General features: G+C 48.5%; 1 protein-coding gene across 10 annotated transcripts in view; it reads left to right on the forward strand.

Moving 5' to 3' along the window:
• The window catches only part of LOC115933223 (serine/arginine repetitive matrix protein 2), a 124,605-nt gene that overhangs the window by 71,045 nt on the left and 26,482 nt on the right, over positions 1 to 27,078 (forward strand). For 3 of the 10 annotated variants that reach the window (XM_063699602.1, XM_063699596.1, XM_055365734.2), the window contains 5 exons: positions 3,183 to 3,258; positions 6,190 to 6,316; positions 10,207 to 10,383; positions 13,412 to 13,579; positions 16,946 to 17,129. In XM_063699602.1, coding sequence (XP_063555672.1) covers positions 3,183 to 3,258; positions 6,190 to 6,316; positions 10,207 to 10,383; positions 13,412 to 13,579; positions 16,946 to 17,129 — 732 coding nt within the window. Of the gene's footprint in view, positions 1 to 3,182; positions 3,259 to 6,189; positions 6,317 to 9,673; positions 9,767 to 10,206; positions 10,384 to 13,411; positions 13,580 to 16,945; positions 17,130 to 27,078 lie in introns of those variants that run through there. The other 7 variants (XM_063699603.1, XM_063699594.1, XM_063699604.1 and 4 more) reach the window with 5 other exon arrangements.

The raw sequence follows: 27,078 nt of genomic DNA on the forward strand, positions 1-27,078 counted from the left end.
ACTTGTCCATTACTCACCATGGTACCCCTGGAGGAGGGTAATCGAAACCCCCATTTTCCAGATGAAGAAACTGGTCTCTGAAACTTGCCGGAGATTGCACAGCTGATGAAAAGAAGAACCAGCATTCACACCCACAGCCCATCGGCAGAGTCCATGCTCTTCCTGGCCATAGGGTGTTGCCTCACTGAGATTTACTGAGCACCTGCTATGTGCCAAGCATTGTGAGAAGTGCCCTGTGTGCACTGCCTCATAGACACCCCACCACAGCCCTCTGAAGTTGATTGCATGATTGTCAGCTGTATTTTACAGATGAAAAAGTGAGGCACAGGCTGGGTGCAGTGGCTCGTACCTATAATCCTAGTACTTTGGGAGGCCAAGGCTGGAGGATTGCTTGAGGCCAGGAGTTTGAGACCACCTTGGGTAATGTAGTGAGACCTCATCTCTACAAAAATTAAAAAATTCACCAGGCATGGTGGTGCACCTGTAGTCCTAGTTACTTGAGAGGCTGAGGCAGGAGGATTGGCTGAGCCCGGGAGTTCAAGGCTATAGTGAGCTATGATCATGCCACTGTACTCCAGCCTGGGTGTCAGAGTGAGACCCTGTCTCAAAAAAGAAACAAACGAAGGCACAGAGAAGTTAACTAACTTGCCTGTGGCTACCCAGGTACGAAGTGGTAGCCCCAGGATTCAAACCCGTACAGTCTGGCTCCAGAGTCCAAAGTCAGAAGATTAAATGTGTGTAAACGTCGGTTATACCGCGTGAGCTGTGTCTGGCACCTCGCAGGCGCTCAGGTATCTTTAGTGGCACCTAAACATTTGACACGTTTGACACGGCACCTGGTGCATAGAAGATGATAAACAGATCCTGGGAGTTGTCACGTCTCTGGTCTGAGTGAGATGGTCTCAGCGTCTTCAGCTCAGCCACCTGGTGTGGGGTTTTTTATCCTGGGCACTACTGACATCTGGAGACACATTGTTCTTTGTGGTTGGGGACTGTCCTGTGCACTGTGGGATGTTGAGCAGCAACCCTGGACTCTACCCATTAGATACAGTAGTGTCCACCCCAATTTTGGCAACCAAAAATGGCTCCAGACATTGCCAGATGTGCCTTGAGGGACACAGTTGCTTCCAGTTGAGAACTGTGGCCCAAGTGGATGCTGAACTCTTCCTCCCAACACCCCTGGGCTGTGGTCATCTGGTTTCTGCTGTCCCAGTGTCCCACGTCCCCTCACATCATAAGGCAATGATTCCATCTACTCTGGGGTCAAATTTGTCTGCTAAACACAGTCTGAAATTTGAGGTGGCTGGCGGTGGGCGGGGGGTGGTTTCTTGCTACTGAAGTTGTTCACAGCTCAATGCAAGCATCAGGAAACTCCTAGGCCCCCGGGTGCCGCCCGCACCCCAGCCCCTCCTTCCTGCCCTAATAGTGGCCTCCTAGGTGGTTGGACTTCCTGGAATGTTTAGCACGCTCTAGCCAGTGGGGGCCCCCTTGGCTGCTCCCAGCTCCCAAGCTAACCGTTCTCTGCAACCTCTCTCTCTCCAGTGGCTTTTCTTAAATTGCTTAAATAGCAACTCCCAGTTTCCTCATTCCATGTCCACTCTTTTAGAAGAGCTGAGGGAGAAAGTTAATCTAGGTTAACCAGCACCTTCCTCTCTCTGTAGGTTTTTTGTTTTTTTGGTGCATGGAGGAAGTTATTTCTTCATTTGACAACTTAAACAAAAAATACTCCTGTATTATCTCTAGATGGTCTTAAGGTGGCTCATAATTCAGAGAGCTGCTTTTCTGTTTTTTCTTTTTCTTTTTCTTTTTTTTTTTTTTTTTTTGAGACAGAGTTTCACTCTGTTGCCCAGGCTGGAGTGCAGTGGCATGATCTTGGCTCTCTGCGACCTCTGCCTTGGTTTCAAGCGGTTCTCCTGTCTCAGACTCCCAAGTAGCTGGGACTACAGGCATGCGCTACCACACCTGGCTAATGTTTGTATTTTTAGTAGATACGGGGTTTCACCATGTTGGCCAGGCTGGTCTCGAACTCCTGACATCAGGTGATCTGCCCGCCTCGGTCTCCCAAAGTGTTGGGATTACAGGCATGAGCCCCTGCGACTGGCCTGCTTTTGTTTTAAGTGAGAGACATGAAGTAAAAGGAAAATAACAGAAGAGTAAAAGAAGACAGAGGTGCTAGGAGCTTTAGAAGTGTGGAGCTGGCCGGGCATGGTGTCTCATGCCTGTAATCCCCGCACTTTGGAAGGCCGAGGCAAGCAGATCACTTGAGGCCAACAGTTCGAGACCAGGCTGAGCAACATGTCAAGACCCCATCTCTACAAAAAATACAAAAAAAAAATTAGCTGGGTGTGATGGTGCACATCCTGTAGTCCCAGTTGCTCAGGAGGCTGAAGTGGGAGAATCGCCTGCGCCTGGGAGATGGAGGTTGCAGTGAGCCAAGATCGCACCACTGCGCTCTAGCCTCGGTGCAGAAGCCAGATCCTGTCTCAGAAGAAGACAGAAACATGGAATCAGTTAACATGTGTCTTGTCTCCAACACTCTCCCCTTCCCTGTGCCCTCATACCACACTTCCTGTTCCGTATCCTCTTTTTTTGAGTTTATCGTGATGGATGTTTTAGAAAGATCCACCTGCTGTGATGTGCTGTGTGTAGGGTGGTGTGGCTGGGGGAGGAAGACAGATAGAGGACGTGGGGAGAAGGGTGAACGACCTCCCTTTGAACCTCAAGGAGGGCCCAGCGGTCTGATGCTGGCCACCCCAGTGGAGAGAGGTTTGCATGTGGACGCCAGCTGTTTCCCACTGACCTTGGCCACTGCTCGGCCCTCCCAGCTGGAGCTGCCCCGAACCTGCCTGAGAAGGGCCAGGGCATCGAGAGCATTGAGTAATTCTCATGCGGCCCCCGCCTCTGCAGTCATCTCCCGAGATGATCGTCCAGATGGCGCAACCCCATCTTACAAGGACAAAGCTTCTTGCAGTTTCCTTCTGCTTTCTGGGTCTGGGGCTGCCTCCAAAACTGCAGGTTGAGTTTCTTCTTTCAGAACCCGTGGCTGATGCCACCAGATAATAATGCCTAGCGCCATTCGTGCCAAGCGTCTGGGGTTGAACCACTCAAGCAGAGAAAGAGAGCGTTCTGTTGATGTGGAGTCCCACAGCTCAGCCTGTGCCTGACATGTCTCTGCTTTGTAGGCGGGGGCACGAACAGCATCACCGTGAGGAATGCCACATTCACCTGGGCCAGGAGCGACCCACCCACACTGAATGGGTAAGCCGGGACGTGGACACACGTGATGGCGTGGAGAGAGCCACAGGGCTTTTGTCAAACGTGGATTCGAACTCCCACCGTGTTCCCTCTCTGTGACCTTGAACAACTCACTTTGCCTTTCTAAGACTTAGCTTACCCATCTGGACAGTGGGGTGCAGATACACCTGCTTAGGCTGTCGTGAGAAGCAGACACAGATGCCTAGCACAGAGGGTTCCCTGTGATTGTAAGTTACAGCAGCCTTGGACAGCTAGACTTAGACAATACAGGAGATTCTTGGCTCGCATAACTGAGAGGAGGTTCTACTTTCAGGTGCGGTGTGATCCAGGGACTCTGCCATCGGAACTTTCTTCATATTTTCTTTGTTTCACTTTCTCCTGGTCTGCTTTATCCTCATGCATCCTCTCCACTTGTGATGGTAAATGGTCCCAACAGCTCCCACTGTGTATCCCACTGTTAGGAGAACTGCCTGCTGCTTATTGACACAGATTGGGTCCTGTGCCCTCTGTGAGGCAATCGCTATGCCTTCAGACACTGAGTGTGCTGATTGGCCAGTCTCAGTCAGAGGCTGTGATGCTGCTGAACTCCAGTGCCCCTCAGCTGCCCAGCTCACCCTTTCTTGCCAGCTTTCTATCTGGCACCCCACACCCTACAGTCCTTACCTTTCCAAAGCACATGAAGTCTAGGAAATTGACCTTATCCCCAGGCAACTTGTCAAGCACCTCTCATTTTTTTCTGACCAGAGGCCTTGATCAACAGCTTTTTAGGCCCCCTTAAGGAATCCGCAAAACACAAGGGTGATGGGACCCTTTTAGAGGTTTAGCTCATGCCTGGGTAGCCAAATCACTGCTGTATTTTATCATGAAGGAGAGAAACTCTCCAGAGAAAAGAATCTGTAGGAAGCCTGCATTGAAAATTCATGGGGGTAATGCATGCTTAGGAAGTTCTTCCTTATGTCTAACTTAAATCCTGCCTGCTTCAATTGTAGCTGTTCTGTCTTGTTGAGCTGCACAACTAATCTGTATCTGTGTCCCTTTCCTGACCCAATGGTTTTCCTGTTCAGTTACCTTCCCCCCATGAGCCCCCAGAACCTTTCTCTAACCCTTTTCTCTCATCAGCCTGTAAGAATATTTCAGTCTCACGTGGACAGTGGCAGGTACTGTCTCACTGGGCTTCCTGCCCACGCAGGCCCCATAATCCTTTCCCCTCCCAGCACAGGAACAAAAAGCCTGATGAGTGTCACCACGCAGCAGTGTCATAAGAATGAAACAATCAGTGACAGCAACGACTATCAGCATTTCCACTAATACTCTGAAATCAGAAAGGTGGCAGTTAAAAAGCACAGAATCCCAGCACTTTGGGAGGCCAAGGTGGGCACATCACCTGAAGTCCGAAGTCTGAGACCAGCCTGGCCAACATGGTGAAACCCTGTCACTACTAAAAATAAAAAAATTAGCTGGGCATGGTGGTGCATGCCTGTAATCCCAGCACTGTGGGAGGCTGAGGCGGGCAGATCACTGGAGGTCAGCAGTTCGAGACCAGCCTGGCCAACGTGGGGAAACCCCATCTGTACTAAAAACACAAAAGTTAGCTGGATGTGGTGGCGCTCGCCTGTAATCCCAGCTACTTGGGAGGCTGAGGCACAAGAATCATTTGAACCTGGGAGGCACAGTTTTCAGTGAGCCAAGATTGAGCCACTGTACTCCAGCCTGGGCCACAGAGTGAGACTCTTGTCTCAAAAAAAATAAATAAATACTTAAGTAACTAAATACAGGTAAATAAAAAATAAAAGCACATTCCATATAAGTGAGTCCAGCAAAGGTTTGGATGTGCCCTCCCTTCCCTGGGAGGATGGAAACCCTGCTCTGGAGGTGCCGTCAGCAGTGGGAGTGGCCTGGGGTTGACCTGCCCCATTGACAGCCGTTCTTGCTGGGAGAATGCTGAGCTTATTTTATTTTGCTTTCTGCTGTTCGTTAAAGGATGATTTCAATAGAGACATCTTCCTGAAATTCAACTCAGATTTATTCATACGCGTTTCCCTTTTCAACCCTTTGGTGGCTCCCGGCTGGCAGAGTTCAGGTGTTGTAGCACAGCGTCCTTCCAGGGCATATTTCAAGGTGCTCCCAGGTCTGGCCACTACCTACCTCAGTGCCATCGCATCCCTGGTTACACCCTGTGCCTTCACCCCTTTACACCTTTCTCCGGCTCTCCCCATGTTTCTGTGTGTGGGACACGCCTGCTTTTCTGTCAGAGTTTTTTGGTTTATTTATTTTCTGAGACAGAGTCTCACGCTCTTGCCCAGACCGGAGTTCAGTGGCACGATCTCAGCTCACTGTAACCTCTGCGTCTTGGGTTCAAGTGATTCTTGTGCCTCAGCCTCCTGAGTAGCTGGGACCACAGGCCCTGCCACCGCGCCTGGCTAATTTTTATATTTTCAGTAGAAACGGGGTTTCACCATGTTGGCCAGGCTGGTCTCGAGCTCCTGACCTCGTGATCCGCCTGTGTTGGCCTCCCAGAGTGCTGGGATTACCAGCACTGGCATGAGCTACCGTGCCTGGCCCCAGTTTGTCTTGAGGTGTCCTCTCCTTTCAGACCTTGCATCATGCCCCCAGTGAAGTTCCTGCCTCTCTGAGGGGCAAAAACTGTTCCAGAAGCCCACTGTGACAGGATCTCTCAGGTTACTCCGTGCCTCTCTTCTCTAAGGGACACCTGTCACCTACCTCCCACCTGGAGGCCCCGTGAGACAGGTCACTGAACTGAACTCAGCAGTAGAAGTGGAAGGAATGTTGAGGCCTTCAGTGTTTAGTACAGTCTTGCCTTTTGTCTGTCTTTCTCTCTATCTACTTGGGGTAAATTGAGGCTCGGTGGCCATGGGCATTAGCCCGGCAGGCCTCATTCAGCGTGGCTGAGCCAGGTGTGTTGTGTCGTTTCAGCATCACCTTCTCCATCCCCGAAGGTGCTTTGGTGGCCGTGGTGGGCCAGGTGGGCTGCGGAAAGTCGTCCCTGCTCTCAGCCCTCTTGGCTGAGATGGACAAAGTGGAGGGGCACGTGGCTATCAAGGTAGGATGAGGACCAGCGGGGAGGGGCAGTGGGGAAGCTGGTGGTCTGAGGAAAAGCTCAGAAATGCTGGTGTTTCTTTTGACTGTCCCTGTGCCAGAAGCGAAAGCAGCAACGTCTCTTTTCCTCTTCCTCCTGTATCTTTCCACTGTCTCTTTCTCTCTCGTTCTTTCTGTTCTGTTCCGTGCTGTCCTAGAAGGCAGGATTTTGGTATCATTTATTTCCATCTGTCTCCCAGCACTTAAAATAGTGCCCAGTATATAGTAGGCACTTAATAAATATTTATTTTGTTACCTCCTTATTAAGCTGTTATTTTATTATTATTATTATCATTATTATTATTTTTTTTTTTTTTGAGACACGGTCAGGCTCTGTCCCGCAGGCTGGAGTGAAGTGGTGTGATCTCGGCTCACTGCAGCCTCTGCCTCCTGGGTCCAAGCGATTCTCCCTCAGCCTCCCGAATAGCTAGGATTACAGGCATGCGCCACCATGCCCAGCTAATTTTTATATTTTTTTAGTAGAGACGGTGTTTTACCATGTTGGCCAGGCTGGTCTCAAACTCCTGACCTCAAGTGATCTGCACACCTCTGTCTCCCAAAGTGCTGGGATTACAGGTGTGAGTCACCGCATTTGGCCACTTAATAAATACTTAGTAGACACATGAAGACTCCCTGGTACGCAGCCTGTGTCTCCTTCCCTTGCGTCTCTGCCTGTCACTGAGTGTCTCTTGGTCTGTTTGGGTCTTTTTGGATTGTTCTTTATCTTTATGGATCTCTGAGTATCTATTCTTATAAATGTAACAAAACAAAAATGTTTATGTGGTTGGAATATTTTCTTAGAACATTTTTTAAAGGGAACAGTTTAAATTTTTAGTGTCGAATTCTTAATATGGAGCTAAAAGAAGACTGCAGTTTTACTGCTTTTAGATACACAGTGTACTTCGAAGTAAGTTGAAATTCCCCAGGAGTGAGCTTAAGAGGCTCCTTTACAAATAATCCCCACTGGAAATCAACAGCCTTTGTTTGCATTTAGTTCACTCCCCATGAAGGCCTTTTCCTAGTGTAACAATACGTCCCTGGAAGTTTTGCTACCAGCATTTCCAGGAGTGTGGTCTGCAGGCAGCTCATCTTGCAGGACATTTGGGCGATAAAGAACCCCAGGCTCAAACAAGCGTGGGAAATAATGCATACTCCAGCCCCCTCCCTCTTGGAGACTTACAGTAAACATTAGCAAATTAAAGGCTCTGACAAGTCCTGCAAGGAGAAAAAATCTATTAACTGTTTAACCTTTTGTGTCCCAGGTGTACTTGTCCGCACCTCTTTAGTGTCTGTGCAACTGCACATTTGTCTCTTGGAATCTGCCTTTGGGAATGTCAAGTTTATGACGTTGTTTGTTGTTGTGGGTTTTTTTGAGACAGAGTTTTTTTTGTTGCCCAGGCTGGAGTGCAGTCGTGTGATCTTGACTCACTGCAACCTCTGCCTCCTGGGTTCAACCGATTCTCCTGTCTTAGCCTCTTGAGTAGCTGGGATTATAGGCACCCACCATTACTGCATCCAGCTAATTTTTGTATTTTCAGTAAAGACGGGATTTTACCGTGTTGACCTGGGTAGTCTAGAACTCCTAACCTCAGGTGATCTCCCCATCTCGGCTTCCCAAAGTGCTGGGATTACAGGCGTGAGCCACCGCTCCTGGTCTAGTTTATGACATTGATTTTATTTCAGAGCAAAACCCTTTCTTTGATTATACAATGCCTTTAGAAAGTATACATTGTGATTGGGTCCAAATTAATGACCTTTAACTGTTGTTTTAAGAAATGTTTTATCATTACTGTCAAGTTCCTGACATAAAATAAGATGAATGAACCATGAGAGCTAGATTAATGGAAGAAAATTCCAAATCCGGATGGGATCCACATTGCTTTCTGTTTCCTTAACCCCAGCTTTCTGCTATCCTGGCACTATTAGCATTTCAGGCCAGATGATTATTTATTATTGGTTGTTTTGCCTAGGTAAGGGGAGTGCTAGAAATGTATATAAAATATTTATCTTTTCCCAAATGTTTTAGTCGGTGTGGTTTGTGTATATTATGTCTGAATTTTCTGTGGGTTCTATGGTAAGGCACCACTGTTGACATTTTGGCTTTTTAAAAGTTAGGATATTCAAGTCAGCAGGTTAATTATTTGAGAATTTAGAGTAAGAATGAGGGTACCTGGGACCTGCTGTCAGCTTTGCCCTCTCTAGAATTCCCTTATTCAAGAATCTTCTGGCTGGGCGCGGTGGCTCACATCTGTAATCCCAGCACTTGGGAGGCTGAGGCAGGTTGATCACCTGAGGTCAGGAGTTTGAGACCAGCCTGACCAGCATAGCGAAACCCCGTCTCTACTAAAAATACAAAAATCAGTGGGCCTGGTGGTGTGCGCCTTTAGTCCCAGCTACTCAGGAGGCTGAGGAAGGAGAATCCCTTGAGCCCGGAGGCAGAGATTGCAGTGAGCTGAGATCTTGCCACGGTATTCCAGCCTGAGCGACAGCAAGGCTTTGTGTCAAAAAAAAAATCTTCAGGGGTTCCCCTTGCCCTTCTGATAAAGCCCATGCTCCCCACCACCTATAGGCCCCCTTGCTGTCCCTGGTGTGTTTTCTGCCAGTTGTTCCCTCACAGGGTTGATCGATGTTCCTGTCACACTGGCCTTTCCGTTCCTTGAATGTGCCAAGTACTTTTCACTTCCAGGCCTTTGCATGTGCTGTTCCCTCGGACTTGAATGCTCTTCCCTCTTCTCCTCATGAAAGTGACTCATTCTTCACTTTTTGGTTCTTGTCTAAACATATGTTTGAGCTGAGCATGATGGCTCATGCCTATAATCCCAGCACTTCAGGAGGCCAAGGCAAGAGGATTGCTTGAGGCCAGGAGTTTGAGACCAGGCTTAGCAACATGGCAAGATTTTGTTTCTACAAACATAGTAAATATATAGAGAATTAACTACCTCAGCATTTTCATTAGCAAAATACACAAAACAAATATCCTTACTCTAGCCTTTATTCTCATGCTGTTTGTGATACCTGACATATGGAAATAAAAATAAGCCTTTGAAATGGATGCTTTGATATAGGAGTCTTTGCTTCAATTTTTAGCAAGGATATTTCCTCAAAGATCCTTCCCGGATGTCCCAAACTAGGTCAGTCTTTTAATTTTTTTGAGACAGGATCTTGCTCTGTGGTCCAGGCTGGAGTGCAGTGGCACGGTGCAATCTCAGCTCGTGGTACCTCCATTTCCTGGGCTCAGGTGATCCTCCCACCTCAGCCTCCCAAGTAGCTGGGACTACAGATGCACAGCGCCATGCCTGGCTAATTTTTCTATTTTTTTTAGAGATGGGATTTCTCTATGTTGCCCAGGGTGGCTTTGAACTCCTGACCTCAAGCAGTCTGCCTGCCTCGGCCTCCCAAAGTGCTGGGATTACAGGTATGAGCCACCGCGCCTAGTCAAGTTAGACTCTTAGAAAGTGTCATATATCTTTTTATCTTCGCATCCACCGTAACTGTAATCAAGTAGTTTTCCGTCACGTTAGGGACTTCCACTCTTTGGAAGCAGGGGTTTTGATCACCACTGTAGGCATTGAGTTAATAGCTAGCTACTAAGTAAATAACTGTAATCTTATCAACGAGGATATCAACTCTTTGACTGCTGATATTGGAGTCAGTGATTCACCTGCTGTGGGTTCTGATCCCAGCCCTGGCATCTGTTGTCCTTTGTGAGTCAGTTTCCCTCTTGCCAAAGCAATAGTTGTGATGAAAATGACTTGCGAAGTGAGGCCCTCCTAGCAGGCGGGTGGGCCAGCTGTTGTCTCATTGATCAGATCTGTCTGTGTGTCTGTCTCACCTCGTTCTCCATTTGCAACTTAGGGCTCCGTGGCCTATGTGCCACAGCAGGCCTGGATTCAGAATGATTCTCTCCGAGAAAACATCCTTTTTGGATGTCAGCTGGAGGAACCATATTACAGGTCCGTGATACAGGCCTGTGCCCTCCTCCCAGACCTGGAAATCCTGCCCAGCGGGGATCGGACAGAGATTGGCGAGAAGGTCAGTATAGGTTGGATGTTGGCCCCTGAATCAGTCAGCTGTTGCTGTGTAACAAATGCTCTCACAATCTCAGTGGTCTGTGAGTCTGCTGCTATCAGCTGACCCGGCAGGGCTCAGCTGGGCGGCTCTGCTGCACTCTGCAGGCCAGCTGAACTTGGGTCCAGGCTGTGGGTGTGGCTCAGGTCTCCCTTACAGAGCTTTTGCTGGGGACCGGGGTGAGGGGTCCACAGCTTTCCAAAGGGGGTCTCTTCTCATGGTGGCAGCAGAGGCCCAAGATAGGCCCCCCAAAAAGCATGCAATGTCCCTTAAAGTACACTGTTCCTTCTACTCACAAAGCAAGTCACTTGGCCAAGCTCAAAGGCAAGGGACCAAGAAGGAAGTGTATGCTACCTTTGTGGTCACATGACTGCAGAGTCACATGACAGGGGGCATGCTGTTGGGAGGAGGGGAGTCGATGATTCAGATGTTCACGGTCCCTGTCAAGATAGCCATAATACTGAAAATAGCACAATAGCTAACACTTACTGAGCATTTTCTCTTTCTTTTCTTTCTTTCTTTTTATTTATTTATTTATTTTTGAGATGGAGTCTCGCTCTCTTGCCCAGGCTGGAGTGCAGTGGCACGATCTCAGCTCACTGCAACCTCTGCCTCCCGGGTTCAGGTGATTCTCCTGCCTCAGCTTCCTGAGGGGCTGGAATTACAGGTGCATATCACCACACTTGGCTAATTTTTGTATTTTTAGTCGAGGCAGGGTTTCACCATGTTGGCCAGGTTGGTGTCTAACTCCTGACCTCAAGTGATCGGCTGGCCTCAGCCTCTCAAAGTTCTTTTTTTTTTTTTTTTGAAATGGAGTCTCTCTCTGTCGCCCAGGCTAGAGTGTAGTGGCACACTCTTGGCTCATTGCAGCCTCTGCCTCCTGAGTTCAAGTGATTCTCCTCCCTCAGCCTCTTGAATAGCTGGGACTACAGGCCCCTGCCACCATGCACGGCTAATTTCTGTATTTTTAGTAGAGATGGGATTTAGCTGTGTTGGCCATGCTGATCTTGAACTCCTGGCCTTAGGTGATCTGCCCACCTCAGCCTCTCACAATGCTGGGATTACAGATGTTAACCACCTCGCCTGGCCCATAACTTGAGTATTTTCTGTATGTTGGGAACTATGCTAAACATTTTACATGTAATTCTTCCTCACAGCCAGCCCATGGGTGGAATTTGTTGTTATACCTAGGTAATCATTGAGGAAAAGGAGGCACAGAGAGGCCAAGTGACTTACCTGAGGCCACACAGCCACAGAGCTGCAGAGAGCATGGTTCCTGTGTCCATGTTGTTACCTGCTCATTTTGTCATCTCTAAAAGGGCCATTCTCTGCCTCTCACCACTGCAGACCCTCCCTCCTGCTGTGCTCCATCCCCCCAGGTTTTCCTGCTGCTTCACAGCAACCCTCAGCCCCTGCCCACCTCCACACCTTGGTCTGAGCCTTCCAGGCCTGGGGTGCCTCCCCTGCTGCTTGCCTGGCCACTTTGCTCTGGCACCCCGTGGTGGTCGTCTGGTGTGTCCCCTCTTGGAAGATCAAGAGTGCAAAGCACTGGCCCATTTCTGTTTTTAGTTACAAGCCAGGGGCTCTGTCGGCTTTCTTACGTGGTGAATGATGTTTAAAAATTGAGATAAGTCTGCAGCTCCTTGGAAATAAAAAATGAGTTATTGGCCGGGCGCGGTAGCTCACGCCTATAATCCCAGCACTTTGGGAGACCAAGGTGGGAGGATTGCCTGAGGTCAAGGAGTTCGAGACCAGCCTGGGCAACATGGTGAAAACCCACCGCTACTAAAAATACAAAAAGTTGCCAGGCATGGTGCCGTGCACCTGTGGTCCCAGCCACTTAGGGGGCTGAGGTGAGAGGAGAACCTGGGAAGCGGAGATTACAGTGAGCCGAGGTTGTGCCACTGCACTCCAGCCTGGGCGACAGAGTGAGATTCTGTCTCCAAAAACAAAAAGAAGGCACGCGGCTGCCAGGACCCCACCTCAGTGCATAGGAGTCAGGGCAGGCATCTCAGGAGGGGCTGGGCAGTAACCTGTGATTTCCAGCCAAATAGGGAAACGACGTTGGCTTATCTGTCATGTTGGGAGCTGGCGCTGCTGCTGGTCCATGCATTGTCCTTCCTCCTGGTGACTGGGATGTGGGCTGGATTTCAGCGTCCCCAGGCCGGAGCCTTGCTTCACCTATATGTGGCTTTGCCGGACAGTGACAGATCCAGAGTAAGATGGCAAACACGGCAGCTGTCACCAACAGCAGCAGTAACAATAATATGACCACGTCCACCAGCGCCTTCCATGAGACTAAGGGATCAGGGCCTTCCCACTGGTCAACATGATTTGGTGCCGTCAGCCACCCTTCGCTGAGCACTCGCTCTGCGCCAGGTCCCCTGCTCAGCACCTCACGGGAGACTCAGGTTTTCTCTTTTGCCCAGTTGACAGGTGGGGCTAAACCCTGTGCCTGTGATCCCATCCTTGGTGGTGGTGGAGCTGGGGCCTGGCTCCAGGTTTGTGCAGGCGTGACCTCATGCCTTCAGCATCAAACTTAAAGAAGAGGAGGTGGGCGCAGCTCTGCAGGGCCTTCAGCCGGGACCTGCTGTGTCCTGAGCAGGCTCTATGCCTTTCTTTCTTTCTTGTTTAAAGAGACAGGGTCTCATTCTGTCGCCCAGGCTGGAGTGCAGTGGCCCAGCCATAGCTCGTTGCAGCCTCAAACTCCTGGGCTCAAGCCATCTTCCCACTCAGCCTCCTGAATAGCTGGAACTACAGGCGCACATCAGCAGGCTTGGCTAATTTTTTCTTTTCTTTCTTTTTTTTTTTTTTTTTTGTAGAGACAAGGTCTCCCTATATTGCTCAGGCTGGTCTCAAACCCCTGGCCTCAAGCAGTCCTTCCACCTTGGCCTCCCAAAGTTCTGGGATCACACCACACTCGGCCTGCTTCTACGTATCGTGAGTCTCAAGATTTCCCAGGAAACCCACTCCTGTGTATGTCTCTCCCCAGGGCGTGAACCTGTCTGGGGGCCAGAAGCAGCGCGTGAGCCTGGCCCGGGCCGTGTACTCCAACGCTGACATTTACGTCTTCGATGATCCCCTCTCAGCAGTGGATGCCCATGTGGGAAAACACATCTTTGAAAATGTGATTGGCCCCAAGGGGATGCTGAAGAACAAGGTGCCTGCTGGCAGGGCGGGGCTTGGTGTTGGGCCGTCTCGCCCTTTGGTTAAGTCAGAACGTGTCCCCTTTAGGAGTCCTTTACTTTCTCTGGCTTTCTTTGTTTTTAATTGGACTTTAAAGAACACATTTCTCATGCTTGTCTTGGAAGCCTTCCTAAGACAGCCGTCTTGTGCTTGTCTTTATAGGGGTAAGTCCTCCGTGCAGAGTTAAATTCATTGCCTCTGCATGGCCAAGGGAGGCCTCTCTTCCTGATTAAGTCACAGGGCTGGCTTCTTTGCAGGGAATCCCACCCCAAGACATTGCCTGTGACCTAGCAGGCTGCGTTTTCTTACTTGCAGAGGTGTCTGTGGGTAGAGGGGTCGGAAAATTGCCACAACACCTTAACATGATAGGAAATAGTTCCTGAGTTCTTTTTATAGGGCAGTTGTAATGGGTACACACTGGCTCTTTTTTTTCTCCCCCTGATTTTATTTTTTTGAGGTGGAGTTTCGCTATTGTTGCCCAGGCTGGAGTGCAGTGGCATGATCTCAGTTCACTGCAACCTCCGCCTCCCGGGTTCAAGCACTTCTCCTGCTTTGGCCTCCCAAGTAGCTGGGATTTCAGGTGCGCACCACCACGCCTGGCTAACTTTTTGTATTTTTAGTAGAGTCGAGGTTTCACCATGTTGGTCAGGCTGGTCTCGAACTCCTGACCTCAAGTGATCTGCCCACCTGGGTCTCTTGCAGTGCTGGGATTACAGGCGTGAGCCACCACAACCAGCTGTTTCCCCTGATTTTAAAACTAACACATCCCCATCGGGGGCATATAGATTAAGAAAAACATGAAAAAGAAAAATGGAAGCAGTTACACACATTCCACTGGTTAGAGGTTTTGTATTTTTTTCAAGTCTTTTTGCTCTGTGTGTAAACTTTTTAAATAGGGTTATCTTGTTACACGTATATATACAGGAAACATCGTGCTACATGACCTCTTGTAATCGTTCCCATACATACCAGTAACATTGTGTGTAAACATATTTTAAAATAGTACAAAACATTTTTGAAAATTACTAAGTAATACATGCCCATAGTAACAAAATTGAAAAGTACAAGAATATGGATATATTCTTATGTGTGTGTGTGTGTGTGTGTGTGTGTGCGTGCGCACATGTATGTAAAGTAAATAAAGCTGGGCACGGTGAGTAATCCCAACACTTTTGGAGGCCTAGACCAGTGGATCACCTGAGGTCAGGAGTTTGAGACCAGCCTGGCCAACATGGTGAAACCCCATCTCTACTAAAAATACAAAAATCAGCCGAGTGTGGTGGTGCATGGCTGTAATCCCAGCTACTCGGGAAGCTGAGGCCGGAGAATGTCTTGAACCCGGGACGTGGAGGTTGCAGTGATCTGAGATTGCGCCACTGCACTCTAGCCTGGGTAACAGAGCGAGACTCCATCTCAGAAAATATATATCAATAAAATAAATAAAATAGTCCCTCTTCATCCTGCATCCCTAATCTTTAATTCTTCTCTTAGAGAGCAAGGGTTAGCAAATCTGGCCCACTGCCTGCTTTTTATATGGCTCTTGAGCTAAGAATGATGTGTGTGTTTTTAAATAGAAGAAATCTAAACAGGAAGAATATTTTATGACATTTGAAAATCGTATTAAATTTAGATATCAGTGTCCATAAATAAAACTTTATTGGAACATGGCCAATGTATTTTTTTTTTCTTTTTTTTCTGGAGACAGGGTTTTCCTCTGTTGTCCAGGCTGGAGTGCAGTGCCACAGTCATGGCATGGTAGCCTCCAGCTCCTCGGCTGAATCAATCCTCCTGCCTTCTGAGTAGCTCCTGGGACCACAGGCATGCAGCACCATGCCTGGCTAATTTATTGTTATTTTTATTTTGTGGAGACAGGTCTCACTATGTTTCCCAGGCTGGTTTCAAACTCTTGGCCTCAAGGAATCCTCCCGTTTTGGCCTGCCAAAGTGCTGGGATTACAGGTGTGAGCCACCGCACGTGTCCTGTTCTTTAAAGCATCATCTACAGTTACTTCACCTCGGCAGGGCTGAGTTGGTGCCATGGCAACTGTAAGATCCATAAAGCTGAAAAGATTGACCGTTAGCTGTTTAAGGAAACATATGCTGACTTCTATTAATAGTTTGATGAATGTCTTCCCAAACTTTCAGATTTGCAGATAAAATGTATGCATGTGCATATTTTGTAGTGGTTTTGGGGGTGGCTGACAGCGGGAGTTGTTTTAGAAAAAAATTAAGCCAGAGCTGGGCACGGTAGCGCATGCCTCTGTAGTCCCAGCACTTTTGTAAGCCAAGGGCGAATGGATCGCTTCAGTTCAGGAGTTCAAGATGAGCCTGGACAACATGATGAGACCCCTGTCTTGATAAAAAATACAAAAATTATCTGGGCATGGTGGCACGTATCTGTAGTCCCAGCTACTTGGGAGGCTGAGGCAGGAGAATCGCTTGAACCCAGGAAGCATAGGTTGCGGTGAGCTGAGGTCGCAGCACTGCACTCCAGCCTGGGCGACAGAGCGAGACCCTATCTCAAAAAAAAAAAAAAAAAGAAAAAAATTAAGCCATTGGGCTGGGCGCAGCGGCTCACACCTGTAATCCTAAAACTTTGGGAGGCCGAGATAGGCAGATTGCCTGAGGTCAGGAGTTTGAGACCAGCCTGGGCAACGTGGTGAAACGCCATCTCTACTAGAATACAACAAAAAAAAAATCAGCCAGGTGTGGTGGCGGGCGTATGTAATCCCAGCTACGCAGAGGGAGGCTGAGGCACGGGAATTGCTTGAACCCGGGAGGCAGAGGTTGCAGTGAGCCGAGACCGTGCCACTGCACTCCAGCCTGGACAACAAAGTGAAACTCTGTCTCAAAAAAAAAAAAAAAAAAGCCATTGCATACAAACTGTTTCGCTGTGGCACCATCCTTTTATTCCTTTACACACTTGTATGGTTCCCTCCCTACCTCTTGTCATTCAGGTTTTTGTTAAAAAATAACCTTCCCCATTACCTTTGTTAAAATTGCAAAACTCGCACACTTGGTACACCCGTTCCCCTTTTTGCTGCGTTTTCGCCATTCAGCAAGCACTATTCTACTAGTGTTCGTTTCTCCTGCGGCCCTTCCCCAGCTTTTAGCTCAGCACCTGAGGCGTGGCAGGCCCTTTGCACATGCATGTTACAGGACCGTGTGCACAGGTTCAGCTGCTCCTGGATGCTGTTATCGCAGGTGCGTGTCCCACCTTCAGACCTGAGTTTTGCCCGCCAGGTGTTCGTCGGCTCATTCCTCCTTTAGTCTTCACTCTGCCAAGCTAGGCAGTCTCACACATGTGCACTGACGTGGCCGGGTGTCCTCTTTGCCCACAGACGCGAATCTTGGTCACGCAGAGCATGAGCTACTTGCCGCAGGTGGACGTCATCATCGTCATGAGTGGCGGCAAGATCTCTGAGATGGGCTCCTACCAGGAGCTGCTGGCCCGAGACGGCGCCTTCGCCGAGTTCCTGCGTACCTATGCCAGCACAGAGCAGGAGCAGGACGCAGAGGAGAACGGTAGGGGCAGCCCCAGGGTTCCACCCGCTCAGGGTGTCTGTCACCTTGAAGGGCCACATTGGCCTCTTTGAGGTTGCCACCAGCCACTTGGGGAAGGCGGCTCATCAGGGCATGAGGGTGGGAGCTGGATGGAGCCCCCTAAAGAAGCAATGTAGAAAACCACCTTAGTCCCTGCAGCGCTGAATTGGGAGAGAGTCTCGGTGCTTTATGGCCAGGGGACGGGAGCACCAGGCTTCAGCTCAGCTGACCTCAGGGCACGGTCTAGCGCCTTCCTGGAACATGACCTTGGACCTGATGAGTTTCAGGGTCCTTATGGCAAAAATGGGAATGATGGTAATTAAAGTCCTGGCTCTCGGGGCTGAGAGAAACTGAGGACATACGTGACACAAGAGATGTGAGGGTCGTGAGGTGAAGCACGGAGTTAAGCTGGCAGGCTCGGGTTGGTGACGTCTGGGTTCAATCCCCGGCCGCTCATCTCCCCAGCTATGTGACCTCAGGCCTGCCCTTCAGACCCATCTGAGCTTCACTTTCCTCCCTCATAAAGCAGTTCAGCAGGGCCAGACGTGGTGGTTCCCAACACTTGTAATCCCAACACATAGAGAGGCTGAGGTGGGAGGATCGGATCGCTCCAGCTCAGGAGTTTGAGATCATCCTCGGTAGCATGGCGAAACCTCATCTCTACAAAAAATACAAAAAATTTGCCAGGCACAGTGGCTCACGTCTGTAATCCCAGCACTTTGGGAGGCCGTGGTGGGTGGATCCCTTGAGGCCAGGAGGAGTTCAAGACCAGCCTGGCCAACACACTGAAACCCCAACTCTACAAAAAAAAAAAAAAAAAAAAAAAAATTCAGATGCTATTAAGTGCTTTGGAGGGGAAACAAAAAAGACAGTGCCATGGGCCGAGGAGTGATGGGTGTCATTGTGGCAACTCAGGCAGGGGATAGGGAAACCCTCTCTGGGGAGGTTGCATTGGTATGGGAAGGAGCCAGCAGGGAGAAGATCTGGGAACAGTGTTGTGGGCAGAGGGAACAGCCAGTGCAAAGGCCTCAGGACCAGCATGAGCTCAATTTGTTTACAAAACAAAAAGGGTGGTGTGGCCAGACCACGGTGTGCCAGGACGTGGGGGGCAGGAGAAGAGGTCAGCACAGTGATTGTCCTGCAGGGCCTTCCAGGTGGGTTTTGGTCTAACTGCCCTGGGAAGCCACTGAGTGTCAGAGAGGCAAAGTGACCAGCCCCAGGATACACAGCAGCTGCTGGCAGGGTTGGTTCTCAAGTTGGTCTCTGAGTTTCTCATCCTTTGCCTGGGGTGGGAGTGGGAGCTCCTTCTCTGCAGAGATCCCAGTGGTCTCTAATAAGTGCTTTTTTGAGATGTAATTCACACACGTAGGCTGGGCGCAGTGGCTCACGCCTGTAATCCCAGCACTGTGGGAGGCTGACACAGGTGGATCACCTGAGGTCAGGAGTTCGAGACCAGCCTGGCCAACCTGATGAAACCCTGTCTCTACTAAAAATACAAAAATTATCCTGGCATGGTGGCGCACACCTATAGGCCCAGCTACTGGGGAGGCTGAGGCAGGAGAATAGTTTGAACCTGGGAGGCGGAGGTTGCAGTGAACCGAGATCGTGCCACTACACTCCAGCTTGGGCAACAGAGCAAGACTTAGTCTCAGAAAAACAAAACAAAACAAAACAAAAATTCATACAACATACAGTTAACCCACTTAAATCACACAATCCAACCATCACCACAGTCAGGTTTAGAACTTTTTTTAATCACCCCCAAAAGAAACCCCAATCCATCAGCCATGACTCCCTGTTTTCCCCAGCACCTCCCAAGCCCTAGGCAACCACTAATCTTTCTGTCTCTGTAGATTTGCTTATTCCGGACATTTCATATAAATGGCATCACAATAGGTGGAATGTTGTGACTGGCGGCTTTTACGCTTAGCGTGATGTTTTCAAGGTTCATCTATGTTGTAGCTTCATTTCCTTTTATTGCAGAATAATATGCCATTGTGCAGATAGACCATACTGTGTTGATCTGTTCACTGGTTGATGGACATTCAGGTTTTTTCCACTTTCTGACTCTTGTGAATACTGCTGTCATGAGCCCTGGTGGTTTTAAAGGAAAAGTTGGTGGCCAGGTGTGGTGGTTTGTGCCTGTAATCCCACCACTTTGGGAGGCCAAGGTGGGTGGATCACTTGAGGTTAGGAGTTCAAGACCAGCCTGGGCAGCATGGTGAAACCTCGTCTCTACTAAAAGTACAAACATAAGGTGGGATGGTGGTGCACACCTGTAGTCCCGGCTATTCGGGAGGCTGAGGTGGGGGAATCGCTTGAGCCTGGGAGTCAGGCTGCTGTGAGCCAAAAGCATGCCACTGCGCTCCATCCGGCCTGGGTGACAGAGCAAGACCGTGTCTCAAAAAACAGTTGGATTTTTGTTTCTTGCCAGTGCATGATAGCTGACATTCCCTTCAGCTTTTAAATTATTTGATTAGACTGAATTTCTGCATGTTCATTCCCTTGTGGTTGGGAAGTTCTACCTTGAGTCTAGCCTGTTTCTTCTTGCTGCAGAATCCCCCTTTGTCTGTCTCTCAGCCCGAGCAATGCATTGTTGCAACTTCTTGGTGACTTTTTCACTGACCTGCTTGGCAGGCTACTTTTAGGTGGCAATACCCTTTGTGCTCTCTAAATCAAAATGTGTGGGTTTAGCTGAATCTTTTGCCCAGCGTGAGGTCTGTCTCTCTACCCTTCCGTCCAGGTGAGCAAAAAATGTCCTTAAATGTCCCCTTTCTTTCCGAGCTGCTAGAGTATCCAAGCAGTGTATACAGAACATGGAAGGCTGCCAGATGCTTTGTGGTTTTTGTACACATCAGCACTTAATTTGGTGATGCAAATGCCGCCCACCACCCTGGCACCTCGTGCGTTCATTTTCCCAGTTTGACCTCCCCACCTCCTGCCTTTGAGGTTACATAGAAGTCCTTGGCAGTGGGTCTTACATCAAACTGGGGCACCCCCCTCTCTCACCACCCACCCTTTTCCATTGCTCTGGAGGGGCCCTGGCTATAAAGTCTTGACATCAGGGTCTGGTCTTGCCCAGCCTTAGCCAACTCGAAGCGCCAATGACCTTGGGTTTGTTTAAACCACATTTTTGGCTCTTCCTAAAGGGGAACTTTTTTCCTTGTTGGATTAATCAGCTCTTTTTTTTTTAGAACACCCAGGCTGAAGGGGTGCAGGTGTTGGTATTTGGTTTGGGAGAATCCTTGAGGGGGGATGGGCAGGAACCAGGCTTGTGAATGGGGCCATACCGACCTCTCTCCCGGGATATTCAGTTTACTGATTTCTAAGAAATATATCTTTTTTACTGTTTGTCTCCCTCTCTCCTTTTTTTTTTTTTTTTTTCAACTTTTAATGGCATTCCTTCTATTCCTAATTTATTCCCATGCCATAAGCTTTTGTTTCTTCAATTTCTTCTGGGATATATTTTTCTTCTGTGCAGCCTCCCCTTCCGATTTAGGAACAGTTTGTTCCCTTTCAGGCAGGATCATCTGGATGTGGCAGGGTGAGCTCACGTATGGGTTAATCCGACCGACCCTGAGCTCTGTAGGTCCGGCGACGCAACTCAGGTGCTTTCTTCAGTTGGATATGCTCAAGGACCAGAGAATCTGCATCTGAACCCTTAAGTTGAGTGTGACTCTCTGTATTTTTAAGCATGTGCAGCAGAAATTCAGTGCTCTTTTTGGGTCGCCGACCTTGTGGCCAGCCCCACTTCTTGGCCTGGGTACATCTACCAACTGCACCATTATAAAGTCAGAATGATACATGTTGTTTCTGTAAAGTGGCATCTTTCTGATACTTTGTGGCCTTTTGTATGTGCATACCTTTGATGGCCTGGGCGCTTTCAGGAGTGTTCTTTTTCTTTTTCTTTTTTTTTTTTGAGACGGAGTGTTGCTCTGTCGCCCAGGCTGGAGCGCAGTGGCGCGATCTTGGCTCACTGCAAGCTCTGCCGCCCGGGTTCACGCCATTCTCCTGCCTCAGCCTCCCGAGTAGCTGGGACTACAGGCGCCTGCCACCACGCCCGGCTAATTTTTTTTGTATTTTTAGTAGAAACGGGGTTTCACTGTGTTAGGATGGTCTCGATCTCTTGACATCATGATCCGCCTGCCTCGGCCTCCCAAAGTGCTGGGATTACAGGCGTGAGCCACTGCGCCTGGCCTTTTTTTTTTTTTTTTTTTTGATACAGAGTCTCACTCTGTTGCCCAGGCTGGAGTGTAGTGGCACGATCTTGGCTTACTGCAGCCTCCACCTCCCGGGTTCCAGAAATTCTTGTGCTTCAGCCGCTCGAGTAGCTAGAGTTACAGGCATGTGCCACCACGCCCGGCTAATTTTTGTATTTTTAGTAGAGATGGGGTTTCACCATGCTGACCAGGCTGGTCTCAAACTCCTGGCCTCAAGGGATCCTCCTGCCTCAGCCTCCCAAGGTGTTGGGAAAACAGGCCTGAGCCACCATGCCCGGCCTCACAAATGTTCTTAAGGTGAACACGAAGATTTGAACCTCTTGATCTGCATGATTCTGTGGTGTTTTCTGGATAAAGTGAATAGTGAACCATTTTCACAGATTGCCTCAAGCACCTTAGGGGAACAGATTTTTAAGGGATTTAAAAAAATGGCTCATTAACCTTCATACCTGGAAGGTAAAACACCTCTTCATGACTCTGGTTTCTTTCTTAGGAACCTAATACCTAGAGCAGTGGTTTTCCATCAGGGGCAAGTTGCCCCCACCCTGGGGACAGTTGGCAATGTTTGGAGACATGTTTGGATGTCAAAACTGGAGTGGGGTTTGCCCCTGGCAGGCAACCAGGGTAGAGGCCAGCGATGTCGCTAAACATCCTACAGCACTCAAGACGAATTCACCCTTACCCTGCCCCCCGTGACAGGGAATCCGGTCGCCAGGACATCCAAAGCACCATGAGCAAGAAACCCGGTGTGCTCCGACTTCACACTGCTGAATTCTTCCCTTGTCCTCTTGGGAGAAGGATCTTTATTCCAACAATGTGGCCATTTTTCTCTCTTAAACATTTTATTTATGTATTTTTATGTTTTTTTATAGAGATGGGATATCACTCTGTTGCCCAGGCTGGTCTCGAACTCCTGGGCTCAAGCGATCCTCCCACCTTGACCTCCCAAAATGCAAATGCTGGGATTATAAGCATGAGTCGCGGCACCTGGCCTGTGGCCATTTTTCAAAACCTTGCTTGAACCATCTGTTAACCTCATGGCAAATACTTTTCCCTCTTAAGTATTTACCGAGTTTTTCTTAATGATTATAAAAGCAACATGTGCTCATCGTAGACATTTGCAAACTACAAAAGAGTACAAAGAATCAGGAAAAAAGTGGCTCATAACTATAATGCCAGGACTTTGGGAGGCCAAGGTAGGCGGATCACCTGAGGTCAGGAGTTCGAGACCAGCCTCGCCAACATGGTGAAACCCCATCTCTACTAAAAATACAGAAATGTCAGGAGGCTGAGGCAGGAGAATCGCTTGAACCCCAAGCAGTGGAGACTACAGTAAGCTGAGATCGCACCAATGCACTCCAGCCTCAGTGACAGAGTGAGACTCCATCTCAAAAGAAGAAGAATTAATTAATTAATTAATTAAAAATAAAAATAATAGCCATCTTGGCAACAATTCATGCTGCCTAAATGAGGAGGCAGGGCGAGCTGTGGAGCCCTCTTGGGGGCCTGGTCAGCAGGGTACCTGTCCTCCACCCCCTAGTGCCTGGTACCCCTGGGGTGAAGCCAACTCAGCATGGAGACTGAGAGCCTGCCAAGAGCAAAAGAGGTTTTCAGGAGAGGACCTCAAGAAGCCTGGTTCCAACGCCAGCATGAGCATCTGGTTCTCAGTCAGTGTTCCTCCTGGGCATTCTGCAGGAGATCATTTCTTTTCTTTTCTTTTCTTTTGAGACAGAGTCTCACTCTGTTCCCCAGGCTGCAGTGCAGTGGTGCGATCTCAGCTCACTGCAACCTCCGCCTCCTGAGTTCAAGCGATTCTCCTGCCTCAGCCTCCTAGGTAGCTAGGATACAGGTGCCTGCCACCACGCCCGGCTAATTTTTATATTTTTAGTAGAGACGAGGTTTCGCCATGTTGGCCAGGCTGGTCTCGAACTCCTGACCTCAGGTGATCCACCCACCTCGGGCTCCCAAAGTGCTGGGATTACAGGTGTGAGCCACTGTGCCCAGTAAGTTTCCATTTTAAACACTCCACAGTCTGTATTTCCTATGAATTGGTACTTGGATCTACAGACTTGTTTGTATTTATGTTCAATCTTTTTGCCAAAAAATATTTCAAAAATGGTGTTGAGCGTGCTTTCCTCACAGACGCACAATGACCAATTGTCTCTTTGTGGTATCAGCAGCCATTGGTGCTTGATGACAGGATCCACAGTTCATTAGGAGTGCTTCTTTATTTCTGTTTGGTGAGGTGACCAGGTCACCAACCCTTCCCAGTTCACCTGGAACTTCCCCCGTTTTGGCACCTTCAGTCCCATGTCCCAGGAAACCACTCAGTCCCAGGACAGCTGGTCACCCTGCAGGAAAGCCATGTTTTAGGCAGTGACTCTTCCCACCCCCACTCTGCCTCCCTTTGCCATAGTGGGCAGAGAAGTAGGAGACAGGATGTGGATAATGGGCTGGAGAATGCAGGGCGAGGGGTCTGTATCTAGTGGCCAGTCTTGGGTGTAATTGACACCTTAGTAGTTGTCCACCTAGTATCCGCTTTCACCTTCTTGCAATCCCCTGATTTTTGATTAGGTAATGGTCCCTACCCACAGCCCACATGCTTCACGGGCACTGATGCTAGCCCCAGCTTCCATGACCAGCTGCTCCCTTCCAGAACCCAGGACGAAGCCGGTCAGTGCAAGCCAGTCCCCATGCCACACCTTGGGCCAATAAATCACAAGGGGTAATTTGTCAGAGGCATTTGGGAAAACATTTCCTTATTCTTTTTTAAAAAAATTATATTTACTTTTATTTTTTTCATCTAGAATTTCTGATGAAGATCACTCTTTAAAATATGTATATGTGGCCGGGAGCGGTGGCTCACACCTGTAATCCCAGCATTTTGGGAGGCCGAGGCGGGCAGATCACGAGGTCAGGAGATTGAGACTCTCCTGGCTAATATGGTGAAACCCCGTCTCTACTAAAAGTACAAAAAATTAGCAGGGCGTGGCATCGTGCGCCTGTAGTCCTAGCTACTCGGGAGGCTGAGGCAGGAGAATGGCGTGAACCTGGGAGGTGGAGCTTGCAGTGAGCCAAGATCGCGCCACTGCACTCCAGCCTGGGCGACAGAGCGAGACTCCGTCTCTCAAAAATAAATAAATAAATAAGTAAATAAAGTATGTGTATGTGTATGTACGTATGTACACACACACACACCATTCAACCATTGGCTGGGCATGGTGGCTCACACCTTCCTGCACTTTGGGAAGCTGAGGCAGGAGGATATCCTGAGCCCAGGAGTTTGAGACCTGCCTGAGCATCATAGTGAGACCCCATCAGAACAAAAAAAATTGTTTAATTAAAACATATATAATTGAATTTTATTTTATATATTATATATATGTTTATATATAGACCATATATATGTATATATATAATTCAAATAGTTGAATTTAGGCTGGTCAAGGTGGGTCACACCTGTAATCCCAGCACTTTGGGAGATTGAGGCAGGTGGATCACACCTCAGGTCAGGAGTTCGAGACCAGCCTGGCCAACATGATGAAACCCCATCTCTACTAAAAATAGAAAAATTAGCCAGGTGTGGTGGCAAGCGCCAGTAATCCCAGCTACTCAGGAGGCGAGTTTATGTTACTTTGTGTAAACATATGCTTTCATTCCTCTCAGTCAGAGATACCTAGGAATAAGATTGCTGGATCAATTTATCTTTACATTTTTATTAAACTTTCCAACTGCTTTCCAAAGTGGCAGGCCCCATTTTACTTTCCTACCGGCAATGTGGGAGAGTTTCTGTTTCTCCATATCCTCACCACTTATTATTCTCTTTTTGAGTATTAGTCATCCTAGTGGATATGAAGTAGTATCTCATTATGCATTGCTTTTCTTAAAGATCTGGTCTCACTCCGTTGCCCAGGCTGGAGTACAGTGGCACAATCATAGCTCACAGTAGCCTCAAACTTCTGGGCTAAAACTATCCCCCCACCTCAGCCTCAGCCTCCTTAGTGGCTAGGACTAAAGGCACACACCACTGCGCCTGCCTAATTTTTTACCTTTTTTTTTTTTTTTTTGAGATAGAGTTTAGCTTTTATTGCCCAGGCTGGAGTGCAACGGTACGATCTCGGCTCACCGCAACCTCCACCTCCCGGGTTCAAGCAATTCTCCTGCCTCAGCCTCCCAAGTAGCTGGGATTACAGGCATGTGCCACCATGCCTGGCTAATTTTGCATTTTTAGTAGAGACAGGGTTTCTACATGTTGGTCAGGCTGGTCTTGAATTCCCGACCTCAGGCGATCTGCCCGCTCTGGCCTCCCAAAGTGCTGGGATTACAGGTATAAGCCACCATGCCCAGCTCTCTGGGTTCTTTCCTTCCTTCCTTCCTTCCTTTCTTTCTTCTTTCATTCTTTCTGTTTTTCTTTTTTTTTTTTTTTGTAGAAGCCACAGGAAGAAACAAATCATGAGGGGATGCTTTGACAAGCTACAAACACTGGAGTCATAATATACCTGTATTTAACTTGGTAAATCCAACTATGCATGTTTGAATGTGAGAGAGACAGAGAAAGAGACAGAAATGAGACAGACAGAAAGAATAATGCTTTAAATAATGCAGGGGTTTCTGCCCTCCACTCTGTAAGAACATAGAACCCATGGGCTGAATAGAAGGAGGAGAGGGCACAGCTGTCCTTCCCTCAGCCTGTCTCAATCCAGGACCTTCACATTCCCTATGCTCAGCATGACTCCAGCATTTTGTTTTTGTTTTTGTTTTTAAGACAGAGTCTCACTCTGTCACCCAGGCTGGATTGCATTGGCACGATTTCAGCTCAGTGAAGCATCCACCTCCCGGGTTCAAGCGTTTCTCCTGCTTCAGCCTCCTGAGTAGCTAGGACTACAGGGACGTACCACCACACCTGGCTAATTTTTTTTGTATTTTTAGTAGAGATGGGGGTTTTAGCTTCGTGGTCAGCCTGGTCTCAAATTCCTGGCCTCAAGTGATCCACCCACCCCAGCCTCCCAAAGTGCTGAGATTACAGGTGTGAGTTACTGCACCCTGCTTATTTATTTTTGAAAGACGGTCTCACTATGTTGTCCAGGCCTGACTGCAGTGGTGCCATCAGAGCTCACTGTAGCCTCGAACTCCTGGCCTCAAGGGATGTCCCTGCCTCAGCCTTCCAAGTAGCTGGGACTACAAGCACACAGTACCTCATTGGCTATTATAACTTTTTATATATTTATTTATTTGTTTGTTTATTTTTTCAGACAGAGTTTTGCTTTTATTGCCCAGGCTGGAGTGCAATGGCGTGATCTCGGCCACCGCAACCTCTGCCTCCCGGGTTCAAGCGATTCTTCTGCCTCAGCCTCCCGAGTAGCTGGGATTACAGGCATGCATCACCATGCCTGACTAATTTTTTTTTTTTTTTTTTAATTTTTTTTATTTTTAGTAGAGATGGGATTTCTCCATGTTGGTCAGGCTGGTCTTGAACTCCCGACCTCAGGTGATCCACCCACCTCAACCTTCCAAAGTGCTGGGATTACAGGCATGAGCCACCGCGCCCGGCTGGCTATTATATCTTTAACACATCTCCAAGGTTTCCTCATCTCCATTTTGAACAGAGAGGGCTTCAGCAGGTAACAGCATCTGGCCTAAATGTATTTTATTTCTTTTGTATATGTTTTGTTTTGTTTTCTGTTCCTGTTTTTTTTTTTTTTTTGACACGG

The sequence above is a fragment of the Gorilla gorilla genome, chromosome 18 (assembly GCF_029281585.2).
Source record: "Gorilla gorilla gorilla isolate KB3781 chromosome 18, NHGRI_mGorGor1-v2.1_pri, whole genome shotgun sequence".
Lineage (NCBI taxonomy): Eukaryota > Metazoa > Chordata > Mammalia > Primates > Hominidae > Gorilla > Gorilla gorilla.